At 45.9% G+C, this 11463-nt stretch overlaps 1 protein-coding gene across 1 annotated transcript in view; it reads right to left on the bottom strand.

Annotated features, from left to right (window-relative positions):
* Nucleotides 1-79: 79 nt before the first annotated feature.
* Nucleotides 80-11463, bottom strand: part of Ctr9 (CTR9 homolog, Paf1/RNA polymerase II complex component) — a 28279-nt gene continuing 16895 nt past the window's right edge. The window contains exons 13-25 of the mRNA XM_021166717.2: nucleotides 10850-10938; nucleotides 10038-10223; nucleotides 9874-9961; nucleotides 9566-9714; nucleotides 6930-7046; nucleotides 6656-6801; nucleotides 5835-5906; nucleotides 5261-5396; nucleotides 4721-4867; nucleotides 3863-4020; nucleotides 2858-2954; nucleotides 2493-2605; nucleotides 80-1104 (exon numbers count right to left, since the gene is read on the bottom strand). Coding sequence (XP_021022376.1) covers nucleotides 678-1104; nucleotides 2493-2605; nucleotides 2858-2954; nucleotides 3863-4020; nucleotides 4721-4867; nucleotides 5261-5396; nucleotides 5835-5906; nucleotides 6656-6801; nucleotides 6930-7046; nucleotides 9566-9714; nucleotides 9874-9961; nucleotides 10038-10223; nucleotides 10850-10938 — 1925 coding nt within the window. The 3' untranslated portion in view covers nucleotides 80-677. The remainder of the gene's footprint in view (nucleotides 1105-2492; nucleotides 2606-2857; nucleotides 2955-3862; nucleotides 4021-4720; nucleotides 4868-5260; nucleotides 5397-5834; nucleotides 5907-6655; nucleotides 6802-6929; nucleotides 7047-9565; nucleotides 9715-9873; nucleotides 9962-10037; nucleotides 10224-10849; nucleotides 10939-11463) is intronic.

The raw sequence follows: 11463 nt of genomic DNA, 5'->3' as shown, positions 1-11463 counted from the left end.
GTTTTGCTTAATATATTTAAATATATGTTATTGAGAAAAAAAAAAAAAAAAAAAAAAAAAAAGGAGGACACATAGGTACTCGCATGGTTGGTAAAGGGTTTATTAAGTGGCTGGGGAGGTCTTCCCACTCTGACACCAGGAAAGCACTTTCCGCACCTTATCCTCCCCAGTGTTTGCACTCTGCTCATGGCTGCAACCCCACATTGTAAACACCTTCCAACAGAGTTCAGTACAGGGACATCTCTTCCTCTGGAGATAAAACTCAGTCTCAACTCAAAAGGGAACAAAGGCATGTATCTCGGCTTCTGCAACATTCGGTACAAGTTTGCAACAGAAACCGTACATAGCAGCATGCTGCCTACCAGAGAGGAGAGGAGAGGGGAGGGGCTAGCCTGCCTTGCAAGCCTTGGGAATGCTTTAGCATCTGTGTTATCACTGCAGTTTTCACATATGGCAGGTGGAGCTGCACCACAATGCAGGAGTCTCACTGCTTCAGTTCGGGACACTGGACTCTCCAGCACAGGAAATGTCTCTTGGAAGTTAGTAAATATACAAGTAGAAAAAAAACTGCCTTAAGGAAAAGTTCACAAATGACTAACCACCTGCAAGGTTTCTTATCACAGCTTTTATATATTATAAAGCTCCTCCCACCCCATGGAGTCTTTGATGAAATAAACCTAGTCGCTATCATCTGACCCATGTTCTGAGCCTCGGTCTGAGGCCTCGTTGTTTGAGCCCTCTGGTTCTGATTCATTTCCAGAGCCTTGGCCAGAACCCTCGTTGTCAGAGCCCTGCTCTGATTCGTGGTCCGATTCTGCACTTGGAGAAACTGGGCGAGAATCGTTCTCGTTCTCAGAAGCTCCGGAGGGGCTTCTCCCTGACTGCACAGATTCATTGTCCGACTGCTCAGAGCCGGAGCGCCTTCTCTTCCTGGACGGCTGGTCACTGTCGGAATCCTCATCCGACTCCTGTCTACCCGACCTCCGAGGGCTGCCTGCCTCGCTGCCAGACTTGTTCTGGTTGTCATCTGAGTCGCTCTCAGATGAGGCTTGTCTGTTGGGCCTCTCGTCATCATCAGAATCGCTGTTGCTATTCCTGGGATGTCTGGAAGAGAGAGGTGTGGATGAGACACTAGGACAGCCAACTGCACTTTCTGTTCTGGGTCAGCCTTTGTGGGTTACACAGGAGCTGGGGCCTGTGGTACCTGTTTTGTGTCCTATTCTGTAAACATGGACACTTCATTGTAAACTGAGATCAACAATGAGGGAGCACACAGTGACCGGCAGCCAGTCTGCGCATGAGCAGTGAGTGTTAGGTTCTGTTTAGCAGGCATTTTTCAATTTCAAACTCAAAAGGGCAGAGTGGGGAATCCTAGGCACAAAGCTAAAATGTGTCTGGGCAGTGGTGGCGCATGCCTTTAATCCCAGCACTCAGGAGGCAGAGACAGGTACATTTCTGAGTTCGGGGCCAGCCTGGTCTACAGAGTGAGTTTCAGGACAGCCAGGGCTATACAGAGAAACCCTGTCTTGAAAAAACAAAACAAAACAAAACAAAAAAAGTAAAATATGGACTCCCTGATGGTGGCTGAGACTCAGAAGTCCTAAGACTGGAACAGCAGGACACTTCTGTCCTAAAACATCCATGTCAACAGACACCTGAAGAAGAGTGACCTCAGTGCTGTTCTCAGGTTTGTGAAGGTACCAGGTCTTCACAAGGACGAGGTTATTAGACAGGAAGCCAGCTTCCTTCACTGTTGGTTGATATGTGTCAGGGAAAGGGAGGTAGCAGCAGCTGAGGATATTGGCCTCTTGCTTCAATATGTCAGAAGCACTGAGAGAGGCTGCCTCGGACTTGTGCTGAGCAGTTTTGGTTTCCATGACACATTCCAACAAGACTCAGACTGGGAAGGGTAAGGGAGAAGGGAAAGCATCCTACATATTAAAGAAAGGCTCCTTGTGTCTCGATCTGAAAGAGGGAAACACACATGCAAGCACGGTCAGGAGTCATGTCATCAAGGCTATGAGCTGAGGGTGGATAAGCTAAGTCCACCAAGGAAGGCAGAGGTGTGTCTCCAGCAGGGGAAGAAATGGACACTAAGTTCCTCATCTCCACAAGGCCAGGTCCAGGCCACTCTTAGCAGCTGCTGGCCTGTCAGTGCTGGGCAGCAGATGACACTTGCTTAGGGATGAGTGTGCCATCTAGGATATCAGCTAAGCTGATATGTCTGTCGTGGTTTCTTCTCACTACAAAACAGCTAGGCATAGAGTACAAGGCCAGCCTGAAGCTGATGAGGACAGCACACTGACCACTGCCAGTCATCTGCTCTCCAGTTCTGTTTTTCCTCTAAAGACAAAGACACAGAAGAGGGTCCAGATGGCTGGTTAGCAGCTACTGTGGCTTCCCACAGTTAGAATTTACCCTGGGATTCCTGCCCCCTATCAAACTAGGACTTATTAACCATTAAAATTTACCAAGGTGGGGGGGGTTCTTACCCTTCATCAGCAATTTTCAGTTTATCCTCATCTGAAGAATCATCACTTGATGATATAATGGCTTTGGATTTTATTTTTCCCTTCATTGAAGGAGGCAGGCGTTCTGGCTTGGGCTAGAGAATGTCAAGCAACACCCATTAGTTGGGCTTCTCATATTATTGGGACATCTTATTAGACTACGTTTTAGTACAGTAACAGAATCAACAGCCACCAATGAAAGCAAGCATTTGTACTGGAAGAAGCTGCAGAAGAGTGTACTGTGGCACTCTGTCAGACAGAGACGGACAGACAGCATACACACATACACACACACACACACACACACACACACACACACACAGCAGGAAACCAGCTCTAGAACTCACAGCCTTCTTTTTCTCTGCTCTCGGTGGACGGCGCTTCTTTGGTTTGGGGCCATTTTCTGTCTCCTCCTCCTCAGACCCCTCTTCCCCCTTTGGAGGTCTGGAACAGTGAATGAGAGGTTGTCAGGAGGTTGGGAGCTGCCGGGTCTAAGGCTACACTGCCATCACAGTAGTGCCATTCTGTTTGGACACTGACTCAGCTATACTCAAGGGCACAGGCTCTACAGTCTGCAGGGACTGGTCTGCATGACAGTTGCCATTACCCTGTCACCATGCGGCTCCTTCTTCCATCTACACTGCCATCTGCACAAGGTTCAGTGCCTGAGTGAGGAACCTATGTTTTGGATCTCCAAATCTTTCCCCTACTTTTCCTTCCTCTCAGCTGCTACCAAGATCCTCACTACAGCTACACAAGTGATGGTCTGAATGGATCAATAGGCTCTTCCTAGGAAGGCACAGGAAGGACGGGTCTGAGAAAATAGCCAAAAGAAGACACCTAGGCAGGAGAGCGTGCAACAGATGGCACTGGGTGGTGAAGGGGCACTTTCACAACCATCACTCACATTCCAGAGAGGAATGGCTCAGTGACGGCCAGTACTGCACATGCACAGTCAATGAAGCTGCCACCCAGGCTGCTCAATTCACATCTGTGTCCAAAATACATTATAAGAAAAGAAAACTGCAAATGGTGGTGCACACCAATAATCCCAGAGCTCTGAAGGCAGAGACAAGTAGATCTCTGTGAGTTTAAGGCCAACCTGGGATACACAGTAAATTCAAGGCTGGTATGGGATACATAAACCCTATTTCAAGAAACAAAAGGACACTGTGACTGTCAGCTGTTTCAGGGACTAACCTAGAGACACATGTAAATTAAATGCTTGAGATTCTGAAACAAGCTAAAGCAGGGAGACAATTTGGGAAGATTATAAATAAAGCGAAGCATTTATAAACAAAGCAAAAGGTCTCTGGCCTTTGTAGATGCTTAAACAGTAATGAGGACACTACCTTCTCCTCCTCTTCTTCTTCCTCTCTCCACCTTCCTCTTCTTCACCTTCCTGTTCACTGCCACTGCCCTTCCTTCTCTTCTTCTTTTTGGATATAGGGAGGTCATCATCGGTGTCATCGTTGACAAATTCATCAAACTCGCCTCCTTTCTTGGAACGCTATGACCCAAGGAGACCACAATCAGCACTTCCAGGCAGAGAGCACAGCTAGGGCGCAGGAGGCCGGAGAGCACTCTTTCGGGTCTGACAAGTGAAGAGCTTTTTACTAAGTCACGTGGAAGAGGGGCTTGGCTGGGCCCACACTTTCTGCACTTGTCATGAGATGTCATCAACTTCCTGAGAAGTCAGCACAAGGCAAGCACACCTTCAATTGAAAGGCATTTAACCCACCCTAGCTCCAGGAATGCAGAAAGGTGTTGGTTGTTTACCCCATGACCATGGAGCTGACTAGGAGGAGGTATGGTCTCTGCAGCTACCCTGCATTACATTCCAAACGTCAAACCACATCCCTCAGCTTGGGAGAAGACCATGATTCAAAGTCCAGTTCTCCCGAATGCTCATTTTAAACCCTGTAAGTCAAACTCCCATGGGAGCAGGGACTACCTGGCTTGCTCAAGTCGGCAGTGTAAGAGCTGCAGAGCATGTGTGTTGAGCTCATGTTCACCCAGAGCATCACACCCACCACAAAAGCAGGGACCACTGCCCACAGCGGACACTGCGATCTGTGTTAGAAGACCACCCCTTGGTAGAGGAAGTCAAGGTTAAGAAGTAAGTACAGAGCCAATTAAACTAAGCTCTTCATTTTAGAAAGCTCAAAGGCAGCCTCTGAGGTGGCTGCAGACAGCGGGTCAGATCTTACCCGCCCTCCACCTCCACCTCTTTTCTTCTCCTTTGTTGCTTCAGTCTCGCCAGTGAACATAAGGATATTTTTGGTCTTCTCCACATACTGGGCACGCTGTTCCAAAAGTTTCTTTTGTTCTTCCTTTTCTCTGAGACGTTTCTCTTCCTAATGGGGGGAAGGGGTTATATGGGAATTGATCAAAATGTTCTTATAATAAACCAAACAGCCGGGCAGTGGTGGCACATGCCTTTAATCCCAGCACTTGGGAGGCAGAGGCAGAGGCAGAGGTAGAGGCAGGCGGATTTCTGAGTTTGCGGCCAGCCTGGTCTACAGAGTGAGTTCCAGGAAAATTAGAGCTATACAGAGAAACCTTGTCTCAAAAAAACCATAAAAAAAGAAAAGAGAAGCGAAGAGAAGAGAAGAGAAGAGAAGAGAAGAGAAGAGAAGAGAAGAGAAGAGAAGAGAAGAGAAGAGAAGAGAAGGAAACACCTGTCGAGTAGACAGAGGACTAGCTCCTCCCCACAGTGCACACCACTCCTCAGTTCTGTGTAGACGCACCTGCTCTTTGAGAAGCTTCTGTCTTAGGAGCTCCTTCTCCTGCTCCTGCTTGGCCCGCAGCTCCCGTTCTTCCTCATCCTGCTTGCGTGCCCGGGCCACATGGTACTGGGCCTGGCTCAGTAAGTCAGAGCACTGCCTGATATTTCAGATGCAAAGACACAATATCCAGTTAAGAGCACCTGCTTTCCTTAAAGTCACTGTTCTAAGTTCCCCAACTCAGAATTCCTGTCTTGATTCACTGACATAACGTGAGAAAAGCAGCCACGTATTTCTTAGCTGTGAGTGGTGGCTCAAGCCTGTGCTTGTAGCATGAGAGGAGGATCCTGGTTCTAGTCTAGCTTCAGAGCAAGACCATGCCTCAACAAAAACAGAAAGAGCAAGCACTTTCCAACAACCTAAGACGCCTACATCAATTTCCTGAAACCTGAAAAGGGGTTGTGGGTGAGGGGATAACTGGCCCTGAGAAGGCCAGGACCACTTTGTCATGGTGACACTCTCCTAATCCACACCCAATGTGCCTACTGCCCCCCCTCCCCACCCCCCCCAAAGCCACCTTCTGTGAACAGGGCATTACCTGGCTTCAGAGGCAGCAAGGGCCAAATCAAATCTCATTTTATCTCCAACTTTACTCAAGTAACTGAAGTACCTAAATGGAAGAAGAAGATAAAAGGTATTTCACTCAATCCTCATATTAAGGCACTGTTTAATAAACAGAAGTTCATCAAGAAAGGTAAAATATAGTTAATACTGTCAGTAAACTAAGAAATAACCATAGCAACAGGTAGTAAACATTAAACTTTCTAACTAACTGTGTCAGCACAGTGGGTGGGGCAGAAGTCACGAGCGCACTTACACTTTACCAGATGAGGCAAGAAATATTAACACAGATGAACAATAGCCCAGCTGATCATCAGAGATGGGAGCTTTCATCTTACCACACACTGAACTGCTAAGTCCTATAAGGTTAAACACATTTGAACCGAGCTGAATAAATCTGTTAAGCGGTAAGTGATAAGATCTTCAATCCTAGCTTGATGAAAATCAACATCCCATAAAGACACATTGGAACAGAACATGAAACCAACACAAGTGGAGACGAAACAGCTCACATGTGTAAAACACTGGCTCAGACTGCTGAGAGATTAAATCTCCGAGAGCCCACAGCCAGCCAGTCAGCTCTAGGAGCCCAGGACTCTGCCTGGAGTATGGCGCCACCACATGGCAACTGTGTGCTCTGACCTTAAACTAAACTGCTAGCTACACCTCTAATGCTTGCTTTCCCCTAATGGTTATTATTATTTGTTTTTGAGGAAAATCTTTTTTTTTTTTTTAATCTTCTGAGGCAGTTTTAAGGCAACAAACCATTGTAAAGCCCCTTTTCCTCAGAGCTCTCACCTGTGTGCAAGCTCCAGCTCTTTCACAGCATTAAGGACTTCCTTCAGATTACTCTTTTCATCTTTCAGGACAGAGGTAGCTAATCTTTGCAAGACCAAGGCCACATTAAACATCAGAACTGTGTCACTGGGTGCCACGTGTCTGGCCTGTAAACAGAAAGCAATGCAGGTAGCTTCTTATGACTGAATGCCACCAAAGGCATTCAGTAAACAAGTAAAAGCCAGGCAGCCGTTGGGGGAGGGGTGGGGGTGGGGGGCGGATGCAGTCCTATTACCTTCAGCAGAGTCTGCTTGCACTCCTGCAACTTGCCGCACTTGAAGAGGGCACGGGCCAGGTAGAGCACAACCTCAGTGTTTTGGTGCTTATAGAACTTTCTGAGGCAGTTCTCATACTACAGAAAGGAAATGCTGGTTAGAAACACAGCAGAGCCGGGCAGTGGTGCCGCGTTCCCTTAATCCCAGCACTCGGGAGGCAGAGGCAAGCCAATCTCTGAGTTCCAGCCAGGCTGCTCTACAGATCAAGTTCCAGGACAGCCAGTACACAGAGAAACTCGGTCTCAAAAATAAACAAAGAACAAAAGAACACAGCAGGGAGGTCTTCTCATGCTGTGCCTGCATTTCAAAGCAATTTTAAAGCTCTGAAAAGACACTCCATTCTGGCTAATTTCAGAGACTAATCTGGAGTTGACTTCTGACATTAGTCAGTTTACATATTTACAACATAAAAATCTGTTCACACAAACACTAGGATCAAAATATTTTTCCACTTAGAATTTGGACCAGTGCTGAATAGAAGGTAAAGAGATTTAAGTCTGCCTGCCTGCCTTAACCTTTGCTCTGAAACCCCTTTCTCCTATCTTTAGGACACTATCCAGAATTAATTCATCATGGCCACCATGACAAGTCACACCTGGGCCCTCTGGGTGACACACTCTTAACATCTTCCTCTGGGAACTGTGTCAATGATCATACAAGTCTCACACTTCAGCTAGTATGTTGCTCAGACTGCAAATGAACATCTGAGTTCATTTCACCTCTTTACTCTAGTGTGTGTGTGAGATCTGTATCTCACGTGTGAGAAGTGAGGGGTGGATACAGGGGCCAGAAGAAGATGTCAGGTGTCTTGATATGTCTTGCTGTCACTGGCTGCCCTATCTCATGGTCAGGATTTCTCACCTGGAGCTTGCCACCCCTCCACCCTCATGGCCTGTTTTGCTATCCTAGTGATTCTCCTGTCTCCACTTCTGACAGCACTAAGAAAATGAACATATTTTTCATGGGTACTAGGAATCTGACCTTAGTCCTCATGACTATGCAGCAAGCACTTCTACACATAGTCATCTCCCTAACCCCCAGAGTTAATTTTTATATAAACATTTTTTGACCACAAGCATATACACATCCTGTTATAGGTAACTGACAAGGTAATTTCCTGGACTATCTCTAATGGCTAATTTGCATTCTAGAAGGCAGTGCTAATGTTCTGCAGATTGGTATGGCTTATCTCTAAGAACACAAGCTCTGGGTTGTACACTCTGAGCTCTGCAAATCCCTCTGATCAGTTTAGTACGTGAAGCCTGAAGCCTGGACTAACTACTCTTGTCTTCTTTGTTCAGAAGCCTCTTTTGCTCTGACTACACTCTACCCACAGACACCAAGAGCTTTGTTATCTTAATGTCCTGAAAACAGCGAGTATACTTTTCCTTACACTGAAGCACTCAGCAAACATGAGAAACTAACAAAATCTACAGGTACAACCCTTGTTTCCATTTTTGTCTTTTTTTTCATTCTCTATTTCTTTTGTCTTAAAAGATAAACAGTGGGGCAGGATAGATAGTTCAGGGATGAAGAACACTTCCTGCTCTTTTTTTTTTTTTTTTAAGATTTATTTATTACATGTAAGTACACTGTAGCTGTCTTCAGACACCCCAGAAGAGGGCGCCAGATCTCGTTACGGATGGTTGTGAGCCACCATGTGGTTGCTGGGATTAGAACTCTGGACCTTCGGAAGAGCAGTCGGGTGCTCTTACCCACTGAGCCATCTCTCCAGCCCCCACTTCCTGCTCTTAAAGGACTTAAGCTTGGCTCCCAGCACCTGTGCTCAGGTGATTCACAACAGCCCGAGCTCCAGCTCCAGCAGAATAAAGCCTTCTTTGGCCTCCTGAGGCCTCCTAATCCACATGGCGTGCTTTCATACAACACACACACACAGAAGGAAAAATAAACTGTTAAGATAAAGCAAGTAAGCCGGGCGTGGTGGCGCACGCCTTTAATCCCAGCACTCGGGAGGCAGAGACAGGCGAATTTCTGAGTTCGAGGCCAGCCTGGTCTACAAAGTGAGTTCCAGGACAGCCAGGGCTATACAGAGAAACCCTGTCTTGAAAAACCAAAAAAAAAAAAAAAAAAGATAAGGCAAGTAAAGCAAGGGCTGCCGTCTGACTGTAATCCTAGCTACTCGGGAGGTTGATGTGGGAAGACACTTTAACACAGGTACTCAAGGTCAGCCAGGGCAATACAGAGACTCGACATGAACAACTTCATCACTTAACAGTTCTGAAACATGGTTCACTTCAGAAACTGAGGGAATAAATACCAAACCTTCCATTTAGTGGATATTTGTTCTACAGGTTAGTGCCCAGTTCTTCTGATAATGGATCCTCTCAAAATTCTCTGAGGTTAAGAGACCTCCACTTTATAGATAGCAAAGCAAGTCAGAGGATCTGCCTCTGCCTGAGGCATGAATTCGTGGAACTGGGATTCATATCTACCTGGTCTTGTCATTACATGGTTATAAATTTCTGAACAGACAGTATCAGAGGAGATGACATGAAAGTCCATGATGGGACCAGAAAGGTTAAGGAAGCCATGGCCCCACATGACATGCAAATATCTGGAGAAGCAAAGACGTTACCATCTGAACGGCGCTGATATACTGCTTCTGCTCCACGTAGATGTGTGCTAGGTTCAACCACACATCACTGATATCTGCTGTTGCTTCTCTCACTTGGGCGAATACATCACGAGCTTCACGGAAGTATCCTTTGTGGGCCAAGACAGCTCCTAAAGTTACACAAAGGTTGACAGTAAGAGGCCTGACTGTTGCTCTAACAACTGAAAGTCCAATACTAAATGCTGCACTGAACAGGAAAACCTCATCTATCAACACCCCTGAAAGTATTAACTTCACTAATTGTTATTGGTCCCAAGGTTTCTAGTCACCTATGCCATTGGCAGCATACAGGTTCTTGGCATCATTTCTGAGGACTTGTTTGTAGATGGCCAGGGCACGGTCTTGATGGCGCTTTTCCTATAGGAAAGAAGAATTACTGAAAAATTCAACCAGGATATGGACACTAATCCTGCTGAAGGAGAGAGGATATTACCTTTTCTCGGTCTCGGGTTGGCTGATGCAAAGTCTGCAGCCACACATTGCCAAGGGCCAGCATAGAGTAGGTGTCACTCTGTGTGGCTGGCTGTTTTAATATCCTCTCAAACTTCTTCTGACCTGGGCCCCATTCTTGTTTTGCCAGATGGAGGTTACCAATCAAAGACCAGGCATCCGGATGATCCTATGTATATATAAAGACGTAAATTTTGCAGTCTGGGATCTGAGAAAATCAGTCATCTTTCCCAAAATGGCTAATAGCTGAAAAGGTTTATAGCTAAAACACATTGGTGGCTCTCAGACTGAGAGTTGAGACCTGTTAGCAAACTGCAAGATCAAAGCGGTGTCTGTATCAGCATACATAGTGCAACAGAATGGAAGGAAATGGTAACAGTGTACTCCCCACCAGGAAGAGTAACTAACTAACAACTTGTAAAGCTGTCTTTTAACGTGTGCTCTTCTTACTGCGAGCCATGATCAGAAGCTCAGATGACCTACAAATGCTAAGACGCTGACTCTGCAAGTTGTTCTCAGCAGGCTACAGGGCTCAGTACAGGAGACAGGAGGCAGACAAGGAAGAGAAAAATAGAAGGGAAATAGTTTTATATATTTAAAAAAAAGATTCTGATTATGAGATGACTAGTCATACAAACTATCATTCTCTTTAAAGTCTTTAACAAGTGAGACAAAGATAAAACAAGCCATTAAACCCAGAGATGCCATGGTTACGGGAAACATCACAGCCACTGAACTGACTGATCTTGAAAGGTAAAAGGAGAAGATTTCTGAAACCAAGTCAATACCACTAACCTGATTGATCTGAAGGGCTTCCTTAAACCAGTCTGAAGCTTCATAGAAGTTTCCTTTATCTCTGGCCATGGCTCCGAGGCGCAGATAGCCTGAAAGTGCACATTTAATTCATCTTCACAATCTCACGTCTAACGGGTCCTAACACTGAAGTCTGACATTTGGAACAGCTGTATTTTGTTAATACTTTCAGAGAGAAGAGAAAAGCCCCACAAAGGGAGACACATCACTCTAGGTAGGAAAAAGAGAAACTGCACCACTAGGTCGCCCTTTCTTTCTTTTTTTTTTCTATTTTGACCCTGGGTCTTACTATGCTTGAGCTTTGGCTGGCCTGTAATTCACTATGTAGACCAGGATGGCCTGGAACTCAGAGATCCCTGTGCTTTTGCCTCTGGAGTGCTGGGATTAAAGATATGTGGCTAGATCACTATAAAATACTATAAGGATCACTGCACACAAATTCTGATACCCCACAGTCAAGCTGCTCTCTGAAATGACTGCTCAGCAACCGACAGTACTGGGATAACGCACATCCTGGGCTGGCTGGAGTGGAGAGCAGGACGGTCCACAATTTGAAATTTAGGAATTAGAATTTTTTCATATACTATTTTGAGAGC

This window comes from Mus caroli, chromosome 7, assembly GCF_900094665.2.
Source record: "Mus caroli chromosome 7, CAROLI_EIJ_v1.1, whole genome shotgun sequence".
NCBI lineage: Eukaryota > Metazoa > Chordata > Mammalia > Rodentia > Muridae > Mus > Mus caroli.
The sequence above is the reverse complement of the archived record's forward strand: the minus strand, read 5'-3'. Positions and strand labels throughout refer to the sequence as shown.